The following is a 17,859-nucleotide window of genomic DNA, read 5'->3' as shown; positions in this document are numbered from 1 at the left end:
CGTGAATCTTAACTCCAAGCACAGAGAAGTTTATATACGTATGTAGCAGCTTTCATCAACACATCTCAAAGTACTCCACCTGCCCCAGTTTTAAAAAGTCTGAAAATGAATATTTGCACACCCATTTCACATCTATGGAGACAGGCAGACAGGTTAAGAGACTTACCCAAGGTCACAGTAAGTCGGTAGAAGAACGAGCGCGAGCGGTGCAAGCAGGGGCCTGGCAGCTCAGGACTCCTGAGTTTCAACACTACACTCCTTGCAAGAAACAATGCAAGATACTGATATACAATCTAGCTGTTAATTAACACTTTTCATACCTGTCTGTATCCAGTGCTACCAGTGGCTTTTCATCTGGGCTCTGATCTAACGATGAATAGCCTTTATTGGGAACAACCAGCCTGAAAGAAGTAAAATTTTCCATTAAGCACAAAATTAAACTCAGAACCATTTAACACTTGAGAGAAAGTCCGAATGTAGCTAGGCTATTGAAGAGACCGTTCTCATTCCACAGAACGTCATTTTCTTTGAACAATCCTGTCTTGTTCATGAAGTTGTTTAGATTGAGAGTGGTAGAAAGAAATAATAGATATGCCAGTAACTCATTTTTTACCGTGAAATGGAACCAAGGTTTGTCTCTAGTTAGCTGCCAGGCCAGTTTTCGCAGACGACTGAGCTAGCCGTGTCTTGGAAGTGCACTCCTCCCACACGGAAGGATACAGCTGGTACTTTCTCGTGTTTCACTAGGATTGCTTGTGATGTACAAATGCTTTTTGGTAGCAGTAAAGGGATTTCATTAGCCAATAAGCAAATGTAATGAGGAGCCCTCAGAAGGCAGTGGCCGTCAGTACCCCTAATATTTGAAATGGGTGACTCTCTGGCCTTATGGAACTTAGCCCTTGTCCACCTGAAATGGAGATGTTTACATGAGGAAATCATTAGATAAAACCCAGGAGATTTACCAGGCCATTCATAGTAATTAATCTGCCAGGGGTTTAAGAGTTCGTATACCAACATTCAGAAACTGTCCTAGGACAATAATCCAATACTGGCCAGCAGTTTGGCAAGATATACAGGAGGGACACCTGGGGGGGAAAGATGGGTTTTAAGGCTTGGTCTGAAGGAGAGAGGTTTCTGATGGACAAGTGGAAGGCTGCTCCAAATGTTGAGGGAAGAACAAAAGGAGTAGAGATGGAACTGGAATAAGGAGACACCTAGAAACTGCTCCTTTTCACAGTGATTTTCCTTAAAACTGTTTCTTTTAGCATAATAATTAAATTGATACCATAATAATTAAATTGATTGTAGTGTAAGAACCCAAACAGACTAGAATATTTTACATTTCATTATTTTATAGTGGCTTTTGGGATCATCAGATATTTCATGAAGACTGAATACAAGTCAATATTGTTAATCAACATGAGATTTAAATAACAGAATGTAGATTCAAGATCTTCCTGGAAAGAAAGCTGGTTAATTTCCTTGGGGACTTACTGCACACAACACACAAACCACCACTCTTCTGCATAACTGAACTGCAGAACCTCGGCCTTCGTTTAAAAAACACGGCATTGCTAGCCATGCAATTGAATAGAAAATCTTAAAAAACACTGACCAAATTAAACTAATGGAGCAATAGCAATGTATGCAGAGGGCAGAAACAGGAATAGAGGTGTGAGCTGTCCCCCTTCTTTTCAGTGGTGAAACTCCGTGTTTCCTCAAGGGTGTATAAATGAAGACAGGTAGGCTTTTAACTACACATGCTGCAACTGTAGGATGGGGCCCAAGATTAGTTCAATTTTCCTGAAACGTCCAGCTTTCAAGAGTTTGGGAGGTGCAGGGTTAATCTGAGCCTAAAGAGGATAGTTAATTCTACCGGTACAAAAAGCTCCAGCTGCAAATGTTCCAGCTTCCCTCCTGGCAATTTTTTACAAAGCATGTATGGCATTGGGAATACAAATGTCTGCCATGCGCTGAAGATTGACAAAGACAGGGAAGAGTATAATACATTCTGCAAGTTTGTATCAAAGCATGCATGTGGAATCCCACACGGATTGTATTATTCATTTTCTTCCTGAATTCATTAAGAACCCCCCATTTAAAAAAAAAAAATTAATTAAAAGTTGCGCCAGAATTTCCAGTCTGCTGCACCAGTGAGCTGCAGAAAACAAGGGACCCTGGCCCTGCTGCAGGATTTAGGTCTTGTTTCCATAGCACACAAGGGGCCTTTCTACTCCTGAAAAATGTTGGAGGTAGAAGAAGCGATGATGCTTAAGGTCACTAACTGATCCTACAATCAGCTAGAGAGTCTAACTGAGCCTCAGGAAGGAGCAGAGAGAAAAGAAAGCCACGCAAATGAAACAGGAGAAAGAGAGTGTGGAAGATGGCCTGACTGAGGCAAAGGAATGAACAATCTTGACAGAAAGAGGATGACTGGATAGTGCAGGAGACTGTTTACTGGATACAGAGTACCAAAGAAATCACTTTAAGTTGTTACCATCTGATGGTTTGTTGGCCTAGGTTAAGCAAGTTGGTATTTTCAGTCCAGTCCTTAGTGGACAGATGCTTGCCACAGGGAAAACCAACCACCACTCAGCACCAGTGGTGAGCTGGAGCCGATTCGCACTGGTTCACGCGAACCGGTTGTTAAATTTTGAAGCTGGTTTAGAACCGGTTGTTAAAGGCGTGGTGAAGCTCAGGCGGGACGGACAGGATGTGGCCCGCGGGACCGTCCTATCCGTCCCGCCTGAGCTCTTGGCTGGGGAGGCTCCCATGTGAATTTTTACTTACCTGGCGCCACTCTGAGCCTTCAGCGGCACTTCGGCGGCAGGTCCTTCAATTGCTCCAGGTCTTTGGCGGCATTTCGGCGGCGGGTCCTTCAGTGCCGCCGAAGACCCGGAGGGACTGAAGGACGTGCTGCCGAAGACCCGGAGCGAGTGAAGGAACCGGTTCTTGAGCTTCTGGCAGCTCATCACTGCTCAGCACCCTTGCCAAGTCTCAGAGAGGCAAAGGCCTGACAAGACTCAATTACCCTTTCGTCCACAAAGGAGGGCTGAGACAGGGTGGTGAGGGGAGATCAAGTGTTTATAACATTCTTAAGGAAGAATAAGAAACACAGAAGAGTGAAAAGTTATAATGTGGATAAAGCAAAAGAGAAAAAAACGACTAGGTCAGGAGCAGGAGATTTGATAAAAGGGAAAAAAAATTACACCAGTCAGCAGAGAGCAACATAATCTTTTTCAGTATTTGCACTCCGCTGAGACTGAAGCAAGTTCACAGAAGAGTTAAGGAATTGTTAGACACTGGATATGGAGCAATAGCTGCAGTAAGATCATAACAGACATTAATGCAATTTTTAGCGAAAATAAGCTACTTTAACCATTTCACAGGCATTTTATGTTCCTAGGGCTTGAGTCATCAGGGCAAGGTGTGGGAAGGTAGCTCCCTGGTGGGGCTGCTGATCTTAGGGCTTTGTTCCTCAAGATCCCACAGAGTGAAGTAAGTGGAGGGGTGTGCGAGACGTAGACTAGCCGGACTGCAGGACACTGCGGCAGATGTCTGGGAGGGATAGAGTTTTCCTTGAATAGTTTCCAACGCGTCTGTCAGTAGCTGGCCCCAAACAGTTGCCCTCCCTCTCAATTTGCAGCTTTTTTGCACACTGAAGCAACCACCCACCCTGACAACATGAGTCACTAATACTACATATAGGTCCCTATGTCTGCCACCTCCCCCATCCAACCTTCCTCACTTCCAGTTTAAATCCTGACTCCAGTGCTCCATATTCTCATTTTTTTCTTAAATTTGGCAAGCAACAGGGCTTCCACCACATCCTCAGGGAAGCTAATCCACAGTCTAATATTTCAAAGTACAGGCGAGTTGCATCTTACGCAGGGGGTTAGGTTCTAAAGTCAACGCGTAAGGAGAAAATTGCATATAGTCAAAATTACCCTTGAAAATCCCTTAAATCACCCACACAGTACAGTACAGTATACTGTACATGGTTTTGTGTATGCTGTACAACCCTGTACAGCAGGGGTTGGCAACCTGCGGCACGCGAGCTGATTTTTGGCGGCACTTCGCTGCCAGCCGGGGTCCCGGCCGCCGGCCCCACTCAGCTCGCTGCCGGCCTGGGTGAACGGAACCCAGGGCCGGCAGTGGGCGGAGCGGTCCTGGCCGCTGGCGCTGCTCAGCCCGCTGCCAGTCTCGGGTTCCGGTCGCTGGCCAGTGTAAATGTAAAATGTATTATTGGCATGCCAAACCTTAAATTAATGAAGACTTGGCACGCCACTTCTCAAAGGTTGCTGACCCCTGCACTAGAATCCACTCAGCGTGGTAAGATGCTCACACTATGGGTGTGACTACACTACCCGCCGGACTGGCGGGCAGCGATCGATCCAGAGGGGATCGATTTATCGCAACTAGTCTAGACGCAATAAATCGACCCCTGAGCGCTCTCCGGTCGACTCCTGTACTCCACCGCCAGGAGAGGTACGCGGGAACGGAGACCGATTGAGGGAACAGCAGATTCACGTCTCCCATCTCACGCTCACTCCGGGACATATGCTCATTGAGTGGAATGGTGGGCGGAATTGTTCTTTTTTTTCAATTTTATTTATTTTTCTTTTTTTTGCCAAGCGCGTATAGTTGAATTTGCATAAGTTAAATGTGCGTATGATGCGACTCGCATGTAGCAGTTTTTCCCGATATCCAGCCTTGACTTGGGAAATGCTCGGATACTATGATGAAGGGTGTATAGAGACAACCCAAGTTAACTTTTCCTACATTCCATTCCACCCTAGTTACATTTGCTGCATCTCTTGCTAGCAACGAAGGGCTTTGAGACTTCTATACAGTTTTGAGCTTCCAAACAAACTAGAAACAATGTGATATGTTCTGCAGCCATCAAAGTTACTTAAAAATAAAACTCTGGCGTGATTTACAATTGCCGCTGCGGGTGCTTGAGATTTTTTTCAGCAAAGACAGGTTTCAGAGTAGCAGCCGTGTTAGTCTGTATCCGCAAAAAGAAAAGGAGGACTTGTGGCACCTTAGAGACTAACACATTTATTTGAGCATAAGCTTTCGTGAGCTACAGCTCACTTCATCAGGGTAGCTCACGAAAGCTTATGCTCAAATAAATGTGTTAGTCTCTAAGGTGCCACAAGTCCTCCTTTTCTTTTTTCAGCAAAGAATCTCTCATCAGGTGGATGTGTAGCACAGAGAGAGGATCTAACCTAAGGTTTCCATTCTATTCAACATATGGTGAACTAGACAACGTTCTCATCTGCCAGTAAGCATCCAGGTTTCACCAACATTCTGAAGTTGTCTTCACTGTAATTCTACGCTGATGATTGGCTAGGTATAAACGGCACCCTTCTGGTGGCACTCAAACTCTTCCCCTCAATGACTGTCCCCCTCCCTGATACTCAGTGGTGTTCCAACTCATTAATACTCACTGAGTGAGGTTCTACTGTACTGGACCTTGGACAGACAAAACAAAATGGGATCCAAGAAAATATACAATCATGAACTTTTTTTTTTTCCAGTTGACTAGTGCCAGCAACACAAACTAAATATTGTCAGTTATCTGTGAGCGTGAGCAGCTCTGAGAAAGTTTGGTCATGCTGTTTAGAGCCCAGAGGAAATATATGGCAAAACGCACACAGACGGGCAATTCACAGGCCTTTGTTAAGTCAACCGATATTTGGAAGCATTTGAATTCAAAAAGAGCAGCAAAATTACTGGGATAAAACCAGCCATGTCAGAGATAAGCCCTAAATCAGGGTGATGTTCTTTTGAAGCAGTACTGTGCAATCTCCTATTCATAGGATTACAAGGTGTTTTGGATTACCAGGAACATTGCAGTCAATCAGACTGGACCTCGGGTTTAGTCCTGCTTTCAATAAAGACCACCCAGTCTGCCAAGGTACCCCAGCAGCTCTCCTGGATGGCTGTACCTTGACTCTGACTCCCCAAAGCAGCACACAGAGTCTGTGGCTTGCCAGACCCTGAGAGAGCCATCATTACTGTTGTGTGAAGTCAGCTCCGCATGATGACAGTGCCAGTCCCCAGGGAAGTACACCGGGGATGGGTGGTGCACTGCATACATACTTGAACATTATGAAATCCTCTACCTTGTTCGAGCCATCACATTGTTCTTCTTGGGCTGCTGATTAACTGGGCTTCCCATGTTGCCGTTCTTCAGGGACCCCTTACGAGCTAACTCCCTCTGCTTCTCTGTATAAGGAACACAAAGGGGAAAACAAAGTTAGTAACATTATTTTCCTGGCTACCATGCAGCCGCTGAAACTGAATTCTGAGCTGGTGAAAGGTGTGGCGAGGATTAGAAGCCAGAGAGCGAAGTTCTTGATCTCCAAAGCATGGACAGCTCAAGGAACGTGACAGTTCTGTCCCTATTCTACCCCGCTCTATAAGATGCCTCATGCCTTACTCCGGTGTTGGAGTGGGGGAAGGGGCAGCTAGCCCATGAAAGCTTTGACTCTGTTGGGACTGCCAGGAAGGGGTTCAAGTCGGCACTCTCAGAAGCTGAAAATGGCAAAGAGTCTGCCACCAATGCAGGACGTTGTGCATAGTACTGGTTTTAGTGCTTGGTCCAATCTAGTTTTTGACCATTTTCCTGGGAGACAATCCCACAACCTAATAGTTTCCACTTCCTGAAGGATTATTACCTTCAAGCTCCTTTCAGTTCTAGACTGATTATTATCGTGTCCCCAGGGGTACGATCACATTCTTCCCCACACTGAATCTCATTGTTCTTTTCTGTCCTTACCCCTCATTTCTTGAGATAATTGTTTAAATGTTGATCTTTGAGCATTTTGCATGATTTTCAAACCGTACTTTAGTTTGCTCAAGGTTCTAGTGGCCAATGAGCTGGAACCTTAAAAATGCAACAGCCGGAGGATTTTTCGGAATTATAAGTGGGGATCAAAATCAGCTTTAATTAGGAAGAGACTACGACCTCTCCCTAATAAACTGCTCACCCCCAGAGCTAGGATTAGAACCCAGCTCCACAAACTTGCCTCCTTGCAGAATGAGTCCTAGGTAGGTCCTTAAGACAGTCTATGCATTATTCCTATAGCAGTAGTGACCAGAGACTCCAATAAGGATGGGAGCCCATTACACTAGGTGCTGTAGAGCCATACAGGAAGACATGATCTCAATCCAAACAAGCTAGGCATCTAATATTAGACAAAAGGCAATAAGTGGGTGCAACAAACAAGAGGGGGAAATGTGGGAAAGACAATGAAAATAACAGCAGAGGAAAACAGTCAGCCAAAAAGAAGAATTCTGCTTTCAGTAATAGAACCACCTTATGTTCGAAGGGGCAATCAGCCAACAGCGGTATTCAGATATTAAGGTGATGGGCTCTGAAACTATATAGAACAGAACATACGCAAACTGTGCACAAGTTCTTATCCCACTGACGTCAATGGTGAATAAGCTCCCATTGACATCTATAGGAACAAGATTGGGCCCATAATTCTCACTGGTATGTGCTAGAGGGAGGCAGACATTGGACAGGAGTCAACATTTCAAATCAGGGTGATTTTTCATGACGTAACCCAAACATGGATTGGTCATCTCCCCTTCAGACATCTGGTATATCTCAGTTTTCCTTGCCAAAGACATATGGGGATACAACAGGGCATTGTGGTAGAAGCTGGTTGCAACCTTGACTGCAAAAAGGCAACTGCCTCTCTGTAATGTAACGGAGGCCTCTGGCTGTGCATTCAAATGTACAGACAATACCAGCCTTGGAAAAGCATTGGCAGCTCAAAGAGGTTTCATAATTCGTAAAAGGCACCTGACTCCACATAGCTTCCGAACGCAAATAGGGAATGGCAGTGCTGTTCTGCCAGGCAAGTGTGTGGGTTGGAGTGAGCCAATGTCTCCTGTATGGCCCCTTCTCTTCCTATTTCGTGACTTGGGGTAAAATTTTCAAGAGTGCTTAATATGACACTTAGAGCATGCCTGCACTGCAAGCAGAGGGGAGACTACGGCACGTGTAGACAGACTCAGGGTAGCTTTGAACTCGCTAGCTTGAATAACCGTAGCAGCGAAGCCATGGCAGCATGGCTGGGACACTGGGTATGTAATTGAATAGCGAGCCCATGCTCCAGCAACTTCACTTCTCTGGTTGTTTGGGCTAGCGAGATTAAAGCTAGCTCGGGTATGTCGACACTTGCTGCAGTCACACCTCTGAGTTCAGCGTCGACAGACCTGCAAGTGCATATTTACAAAAAGCTGTTAGAGCACAAGTTAAAATTAAATTACTCACTATGGATAGTTTTGATCAGAGCCACCGATGCGGCCACCAAGCGTATCAGCCGCCACAGGAAGGAGCAAGACGAAGTAAGTGACCTGACGCTAAACTAGTTCAGTAAATAGCATCGTCCTGTGAAGTCTGTCAACTGTTGGCTCCATTGTGCCACCGACTGATGCAAATTCCAAAGCCACAGGCCCTCGACTGAACAAGGTCTGCTAGCAGCCCAGTAGAGTTCAGTACCACGAACCATCAGCCAGCGCAATTTTAATAGTCACAATTGTGTATAAAAGTAAAAGAATATTACTCTGAAAACCGTGGTCCCAGAACATCCAGTCCACTAGCGCAAGTATTCCCCCAAACACTGCTGCTGATAGTCACACTTCCTAAAAGGGACTGTCACCACCACCACCTGAAATCTCGTTTTAAGCTAGAGCACATCATTTTCTGAAACTCTGAAAATGTTCACCCTCGGGCAGACACTCAGCCTGGAAAATGTCATCCTGAAAGGCGAATGTTCAGCTTAAGAAGCAATGGGAACAGGCCCTACAGAATGGAAATGCTTAGGCAAGCTAAGGGAGATAGGGCAGTCTTGAAGTTAAGGCACTGGGCTTGGAAGATGGAGATCTGGGTTCTATCTCCAGCTCTAACAGGGACTTCCTCTGTGACCTCAGGCAAGTCACTCTGCCTTAGTTCCCATCTGTGAGTCAGGCAGTCATGCCTTGCCTCATCTCAAAGGCTGGGGAGAGGACGGATTAATTAACGTTTGTGCTCAGTCACTGCAGTGACAAGTACCATATTGAAGGCTACAGCTAACCTTAACTGCAGCAGCCACCACGTGTTCCAGCTACACAACAACTTCTACACAGCCAACATTCACCCAGTCAGGGTTGAGACTAGAACAGGGGATGTATTGAACAATGCACAACACAACAGTCTAGGACAGAAAGAAATGAACAGAATAATCAGCAAACCGCAAGGTGAATTCTGGTAGGCACAATACAATTACCCATGGTTGAATCTGACCAGCACACGAAAGGGCCACTTTTATAAAGAGCCATAAAACCTCCAGTCACCATTAAGGACGTTTTGTGTTTCATCCAAGAGTTGGCAGCTCCTGTATTAATATCAGAGGGAGGCAATGGCTTTAGTACTGTCAGTGGGAAGAGTTTGACCTATTGAGTTCCCTGTTTACTTGCTTGAGTTTACCCTCCAAGGACTCATCCAGATTGTTTCTGCTTAGTTTGTGAAATCTAATGGGATCATAGCAAAAGATGGTAGGGGCATAGCCTGTCCTTCATTTTTTGGTCTTACCGCTGTTGGATGCTACAAGGCTCTTCCTCTCACCCCATCCAGGACTGATCACACTGCATGTAGCATTCCCAGTACATGCAATGAACTTCTCAGGATGCAAAGCAACTTGATAGAAAATCGATCACAGCTCATAAGGAGCCGAGGCCATCAAAACCGCCAAGTGTTGAACAACTCTCAAGTGTCCGAAAACTTGGGAATTTAAGTTAATGGGAGTTCCTGATTATGTTCAGTGAGGCAAGAAGAAATCCTGAAGAAATGGGATTTCAAGAAATTTCACAGGAACAAAGGAGGAAACAGCTCACAATGAATTACAGAAAGCCATTTCCAATCTTTTATGTCTGGTGTTTTTGCTGTAGTAAAAAGCTTATGCCTCAGAAACCCAAGAGAAGATGCAAGGTTGGGGAAGACAAGACAAAACAGGGCTGTTCAGCTTTTTCTGAAATGTCACAAACAATTCAGCATAAGGACAGAATAATGATGAAATCCCACCCAAACCATGGCTACCTTGGAAGCCATTACCTAGTGTTTGAAAGGAGTCATTTAGCTTCTGCTTCACTTAGGGCTTGGCTACACTTGCGAGTTAGAGTGCATTAAAGCAGCCCCGGGCGCCCTAGCTCACTACCTGTCCACACTGGCAAGGCACGTAGAGCGCTCTGACTCCACGGCTAGAGTGCTCCTGGTACTCCACCTCGGCGAGAAGATTAATGCTTGTTGCGTAGCGGCTGAAACGCCCGGGCGTCAGTGTGAATGAGGTGTTGCATTACTGCGCTCTGATCAGCCCCCGGAAACGTCCCATAATCCCCTTAAGTGGCCACTCTTGTCATTGCTTTTGAATCGCTGCAGGAATGCGGATATGCCCTTTGAAAGCTCCGTTTCTGACAGCCGGCTGCTTATCTGCTCCGAGACAAAGCAACCATTAGTGTGGAATGCTGTGTGTGAGAGAGGGAGGCGGCGGGGAGAGGAGGGTCTGCTGTTGTCTGAACTTACGAGACAGCACGCTGACATGTTTTCAGCCCCCCAAAAACCCACCCTCTCTCCCCCCACATACACACGACACACTCCCTGTCACACTCCAACCCCCACTTGAAAAGCACGCTGCAGTCACTGGCATGCTGGGATAGCTGCCCATAATGCACCGCTCCCAATGCCGCTGCAAGTGCTGCAAATGTGGCTACGCCAGTGCGCTTGCAGCTTTCAGTGTGGACAGACTGCAGCACTTTCCCTACTGCGCTCTCCGAAGGCGGGTTTAACTCAAAGAACTCTACATCTGCAAGTGTAGCCATGCCCTTAGTTGTCATCACCTTTTTTATTTAAATGCACGTTTACAGCAGTCAGGTTTATTGTCCCATTTCCAAAACGTGACTCTGGAAGACTAGATATGTGCAATATGAACACACACGTTACACTAGGAGGAGAGCTCAACTTTGCTTAATCCCATGTTCATGCCACACTTAGGTACTTCTGCGGAAAAGCAGAATGGGCAAGTGGAGAGGGTGTGAAGTAGCCTGCTTGTGCCAATTACCATTGAGGGACCTGCTGCTGCGGATGCCCGATTAGGATTTTGAAGCTCCCGTCTCATCTTTAATAGATTATGTAGTGTTCAGCATAACGCACAAGGATCCACACTTGAGTGGATGCAAGCAGCAGTTTGGTTTCCGTTTCGGCAGATGGATCAGTGAACACAGATGGGGATATGTTTCCAGCCCAGTGCACAGGGGAATTTAGCTGCACCACTTCCATTTATGCTAATCACTGACATTATACAGGAAGGAAAACATGTAGGGCAGTGTGCACAAAAGAGGAGAGGGAGCTGGCTGCCTGTAATGCTGCAGAGCAGGTCTGAACGGCCCTGGGAAAGGGAAAGCTAGAACAGGGCCTGCCACATCATTGCACTAGCTCTCACGTTTTCTCCTTTCTTTACTGCACTATCTGGTTTCTTCAGTCTCTGCAGCATTTTAATCTTATTCACATCACATGTAGATATTTTATTAAAAAGGGTGGGCTGCACAAACAGTAGAAAAATGTGGGTAACTTACGAATAAAACCGACAATTGGCTTTTAAGGGTTTTCTCCTTGAAGCCCTAACACTTGACACTGGTTAGCCAGCTGGTGCACTGAGACGGCTGCTTACTACGCTGTCCATTAGTGTCACTGTTCTCTTTTGCGCCCCCACCCCCTCTCTCTGTGTCATACGCATCTGTTGTATCATCTCAAGTTTAGATTGCAAGCTTTGAAACCATCTCTGTGAGATGTTTGTACAGTGCCTATCACTATGTAGCCCTGGCCTATAGGCACTACTGCAATACAAATAATAATAAATCATAATAATAATGCAAACAGCATAGAGAAAGGGAGAAATTCAGCACAATGTCTCCCCTCCCCATCTCCCACGGTGAAGATCTTCATTTCTTGCTCCAAGTGCTACCCCAACAAGCACTTTGCTTGAGACAAGATAACCAATTCAGAAGCTCGCAGATATATAAGCTATAAATGATGTTGAATTAATTTATTTGGCATAAAGAAGCATAGAATAATGGGAGTTGCCAGACTGATCAAAGCTATGGTCCATCTAATCCAGGATCCTTGCAGTGATCTTTATGTATATTACAGTAGTGCCCAGAGATCTTAATCAAGATCATACCCCATCATACTAAGAGCTGAACAAAATAAATAGGAAGACAGTACCTGCCCCAAAATGCTTACATCTGGCCAGCTCCTGATGCTTTCAAGGAAGGCGCAAGAAACCTCACAGTGGACAATTACCTGCCCACAGGGGAAGTTTCTACCTAATCCTCATCAATTAATGAAGGGTTTAGGTCCTTTTTAAAAAAGACAACCCCCCCTCCCAAATACTCGCTAATGTAACTGTGGATGTTCTCATTATCCACATCAATATCTACTTTACTGAATCCAACCAAGCTCACTGCCTCAATGGAATACTGTGGCAATGAGTTCCACAGATTAGCTGCACATTGAGTAAAAAGTACTTTCTTCTGTCATTTTGAAACAGTTACCTTTCAATTTTGTTGACTGTTCCCTTGTTCTTGTATTACAAGAGAGGATGAATAAATATAGCAGATGAGCAGGTGAAATTTCCAATTTATAAAATTGGAGTTAGAAAAAAAATCTTCAGCGCTATTCCCAGTGATTTATTTCAGTCTGTTAAAAAAATCATAACCCATTTCAATGTGCTCCTGCCCTTTTTACAATGATAACACTGAACGAATAAATGTTTGTGCTTTGTTGCACTCTATAATTAAATCAGTTTTGTATGTCTTTCCTATGGTTAGTATTCAGTTTGCTTAGCATTCTGCTCAAAAAAGGCGCAGTCCTCTACAGAACTGTTGTCTTTGCAAACATGAGGCAAAACATGCAGAGTTTAAGCAGGGTGGACATCAGTTCAGGCTATGCTGAAGAGCAACACTTAAGGTTCAAATCCTACCCAATATTATTTCCTCCAAGTCCTACAATACTGCCTGTAGCTACCGAGAGATTATGCTCTGCTATAGGGAACAATCCTGCACTGGTTCATAGGATCTGAAGGATGGGGAAAGAAAGGGAAATTAGTTGCATGTGACATAGAGATAGAAAAAGACGTATTAAGTTCTATGAAATGAGATGATCAGAGATGTTTGGCTCTGTGCAGCCCCATCCCCGACCATTGCCGAGTATGGGATGAATTCCACGTCCTGATGAATTCCTACCTTCTTGGGGAAGCAGAAAATATAAATTATACAGGAAATAAAATTTCTCTGTCCATTTGCATTCTGCTGAATGATCAATGGAGTCTTGGGCGAGACTGGGAAAAAAGAGTGAAATGCTGATCACAACTCCTACTTCAGAACCAAGCCCCAGCATTACCCTCCCTCCTGTAATGCAGCTGAGGGACATTAGCATGCATCCAGCCAATAGAAAACCTTCACTAACTTTCAGCTCTGACAGAGGGTCTCCCTCAGTCAGGACTGTCGCGTCTTTACGGTACATTTTCCCTTGCAATGTGCACATCAGTGAGAGCTTTGCATGTGCACCAAACATGGGCGTATGGCAGAGCAGTAAACCAATCCACCTGTTGTGTAGCAGCACTCAGCAGAACGGTAAATTGTAACAACTGCTTTTTCTGATGAGACCTGGAAAAGGTATTGAAACCACAGGCCTGGCATTCACACTGTAAAGTGAGGCACGACTGGGCCTTTGCATGTTAGAAGCCAGGTGGCCTAGGAATGCTGCCTGCGTTGAAGAGGAAGATTAGAAATGAAAATCTTTGTCCTCAGGTAGCTCTGTTCCAGGGACGTGGGGCAGGGATTAAAGTTCATATGCCACAAAATACAACCTTGATTATTCAAAACAATATTACCTGAAACCAGGTTATGCTCCCGCCTCCTCAGTACTGTTGTGCCAGATCAGCCGCGACAGATAAATGCGCTTTAGGTAACTGAGCCATCCAGTGTCCAAGATGGGTTGGTCGGCTCAGGTCTTTTTGGCTAAAGCACCTTAAGTTTTCCTGACCTAACAAGCTACAGGTAATTGTGAGAATTGACCAGCGGTAGCATGTTCATAAATCTGCACTCAAAGGTCCTTGCTGGACCAGGGTTTTATGAATCCAGATATCTCCAGAAAAAGTCAGCTACGTTTCCTTATGAACTCCGGCTGCTGTTTCATCCCCTGGGGACTGCTAATAGCTGGCCTAACCAGGAGCAAGCTTCAGGCTGCTATCAGCTACTCAAGAGGCCTGCCAGTCAGAGCTGGCCTGTGATCTGGGGAGCACAGATGCCTTAGCTTCTAATTAAGAACCTACTGCAACAGGAAGTTTATGCTTTATATACGTGATACAGAGCTAATCCTAGATTAACCAATGGACCAAGAGTCCCCTCCTCCAAAATGCTAACCTGGAGAGGTTTCTGAAAGGTCTTTTCACCATCAGCCTGATAATACTGTTTCCTACTTTCCTTTGACTTTCAGCCAGTGGGAAGAGGTGAGTCTCTTTCAGAATAAAGAAAAGGAGTACTTGTGGCACCTTAGAGACTAACAAATTTATTTGAGCACAAGCTTTCGTGAGCTACAGCTCACTTCATCGGATCTGATGAAGTGAGCTGTAGCTCACGAAAGCTTGTGCTCACATAAATTTGTTAGTCTCTAAGGTGCCACAAGTACTCCTTTTCTTTTTGAGAATACAGACTAATATGGCTGCTACTCTGAAATCTTTCAGAATGATAGCTATTTTTGGTCATCAGATGATAATTCAGTTACCTGTGTGAAATCTAGGAGATAAGACTAAGCCACAAAATTCATATAGGGAAGTAAACTTCCCCACAACTTGGGGGTGTTTAGACCTTATAAATATGCAGGTTTTTTTTAAGTATCGGGAAGCATTCCACAATAGCAGAACAGATGGTGAAGGAAGCCTGTGGTTATGAACGTGAGAGAATAAAAGGAATGAAACTAACACTTAGCATCTATATCTATCTACATAGCATTTTGCTTTTTCACAACACTGTACAAGTCTGAACTTATCCTCACCAGCCTTGTGAATCTAGAATCCACATTTTGCTGATGGGAAACCAGTTAATTGATTTCCCCCAAGGCCACATCATGTATCTGTGGCAGCACTGAGATTCAAAATCTGGAGCTCTTGGCTCCCAGTCCTGTGCTTGCTCCAAGAAGGAGCTTCTGGCTGTGGTACAAGATATCAGAGCTAGTTTAGTAACCACTGGTTCTCTGACTGCCTAACGGTAGACAGCAATGATATCCCTACACTTTACTCTGCAACACCCTATCTCCATGAGCTCCTCGTATCTAGGCACCACTAATACCAATCCCATAAACACAAAGGAACCTTGCTGGAAGTCATTCTCCTCTAATTTCCCTCTTCGATGTTTAGTTAAGTTTGAGGTTTTTATTTTTAGTAACTGAGGGTACGTCTACACTGCAGTTAGGTATCTAGAGCTGGCCCGTGCCAGCTGACTCGGGATTGCGGGGCTCAGGCTAAGGGGCTGTTTAACTGTGGTGTAGATGTTTGGGCCTGAGCTGCAGTTTAGGCTTTAGGACCCTGCGAGGTGGGCCAGCTGCCGGTGTCTAATTGCAGTGTAGACATACTCTGGGTGTCACACAGTAGTTGCCCCCTTAAGAGGAGAGGAGTGTCAGTGTACCTGTGACAAGCTTAACTCATCTCCCCAGGTGGGCAGGATGAAGGTCATGTGACTGGTAGGCCAGGTGACCCAATCAGACCTGCTGTAGAAAAGAAAGAGGCCTGGACAGAAAAGGAATGGCACGTAAGTGTTGGCAGATGCCTGCAGAGAGCAAGAAGGCTTGTGCAGGGCCCTAAGTCAGCAGGGAGAAGGTCTATAGACATTGCCAAATTCCAGGCAAGAAGTGCTGGGAGAGCAGGAAGACGGACCCATAGGAAGGAGGGGCTGTGCCCAGCTGGGAACTGCGGTGAAGGAAAGGAACTTTAAAGAGAGGACAGATCCTCAGGGAGAAGGGGCCGGGCCCAGATGAAACTTTGAAAGATTTTGTGCAGGATTTCATAAATAGGACCCCAGAATGTTGGAACCAGTGAAGCTGGTAAGGAGTATTAATGTGTTTGTGGACTAAATAAATTGGATCCCCTTCCAGGAGGGGAATGTTTTTTTAAAACGATATGGACTGGGTGAGATATTGAGGAGACTTATAAGAATCGAGTTTAAAATGTTGAAGATTTATATTCTCACTTGCACAGCCCCAGATGAAAACAGTTTCAATTTATAACCTTGACTCTGCAGACCACTCATCCCTAATTTAGAGACTCGCTCTGTTCCCTGACACATTTTAAAAGTGAACAAAAACTGCAGTTTCACCTGGAAGCAATTTCTGCATGAGCACACATCATTTTCAACTGAAAGTTAAAGGTTATGGACAGACTCTGCCTGGCTCAGCTCTGTTGTAGCGTATCAGATAAAAAGGCACACACTATGGATAACCGCATCTCTCTCTTCATTTAAAGTGCCATGCACACTGATGGTGGAACAGTAATCTATCAGGTATATAGATTTTACATTAGTATGTGCATCACCGTTAAGTTATACGGTAGGTCCTGATGGGCTATAAAGAAATACTTAGGTTCAGTAACGCATGTAGCAAAGTTTAATATGGTGTATATTTTATTAGGACAAGTGATGCTTGTAAAGGAAAAACCTGCTTACCCTAAAGGTAGTAGGAGACATCCAGAGCTTTCAGCTGCATAGTGCCCATTGATAGCAAGAGTGTTTGAATGGAGCTTTGGGTAACTAGGTTTGCACTATGGTTGAATGTATATAATCTTACATACTTGTATGAGTCTAAAAATATGTGCTAAGTGACCACTATAAGGGGGAAAAGTATACATTTTATAACCTACAAAAGGTTTGTATTTCATTTGCTTTTAAAAGTTTATGGCTGTGAGAAAATTTAATTTGCTGGCTAGTGGCACCACTGCTGTCTGGAATATCTGAACTACTCATGTGTTATTAGATTTCCCTGTAGTAGCTAAAGCAAATAGAGGATAAAAGCTCCAATATTACTGACAGCTAATGAAGAGTATCCTTTGCCTCAAGTGGTGCTTTTGGAGCAGATCTTTGGACCTAGTATTGCCCAGACAGTATGTGGGTAGCTTAGCTGACAATCATGGATGTGTTTGTGGCCTCTGATAGAAAAGTTCGAAATATTCACTGCATTGAGTTTTACCTCCAATAGTCAGCGTGAGAATGGCATCTTCGACTCAGAGTTCCACATCAGCTGTTGATTTGTGTTCCACAACCTTAGCATTAAAACCATGAGCTTTTTGTACTTAATCAAATGAAGGGAGATGGAATAATCCAGCTAGAAGTGATTAGTGCTCATTCCAGCTGAATGGATGCTCTTCACTTTTCAATCCTTTGACAACTAGCTACTGTAGATAGATTGCCTGGGGCTTTAACACCTTCTGTATTTTCCCTGGGCAAGGAAAAAGATTGTTGCATAGCTTTTGGGTGCAGCCCTATAGACATTTTGCTGGAACAGAGCTGCTAGAACAGGGGTCAGCAACCTGCAGTACGCGAGCCGATTTTTATACGGGCACGCTGCTGCCTGCCGGAGTCCCGGCCACTGCCCCCGCCCAGCTCGCTGAGTGAACGGAACCCCAGGCTGGCAGAGGGCTGAGCGAGGCTGGTGGCCGGGACCCCGGCGGGCAGGAACTGCCGGTCTGAGGCGCTCAGCCCGCCGCCGGTCTGGGGTTCCGTCCGCTGGCGTAGTGTACTAAATCTTTCCCCGTA

At 45.1% G+C, this 17,859-nt stretch overlaps 1 protein-coding gene across 8 annotated transcripts in view; it reads right to left on the bottom strand.

The window, feature by feature from the left end:
* The window catches only part of FAM219A (family with sequence similarity 219 member A), a 138,849-nt gene that overhangs the window by 16,662 nt on the left and 104,328 nt on the right, over positions 1 to 17,859 (bottom strand). For all 8 annotated transcript variants that reach the window (XR_005225847.2, XR_005225848.2, XR_006291304.1 and 5 more), the window contains exons 3-4: positions 6,132 to 6,234; positions 321 to 401 (exon numbers count right to left, since the gene is read on the bottom strand). Coding sequence is in view for 4 of the 8 variants with exons in the window: in XM_037902201.2 (XP_037758129.1) it covers positions 321 to 401; positions 6,132 to 6,234 (184 nt within the window). In the remaining 4 variants the exon portion in view is untranslated. The remainder of the gene's footprint in view (positions 1 to 320; positions 402 to 6,131; positions 6,235 to 17,859) is intronic.

Source organism: Chelonia mydas, chromosome 5 (genome assembly GCF_015237465.2).
Source record: "Chelonia mydas isolate rCheMyd1 chromosome 5, rCheMyd1.pri.v2, whole genome shotgun sequence".
Lineage (NCBI taxonomy): Eukaryota > Metazoa > Chordata > Testudines > Cheloniidae > Chelonia > Chelonia mydas.
The sequence above is the reverse complement of the archived record's forward strand: the minus strand, read 5'-3'. Positions and strand labels throughout refer to the sequence as shown.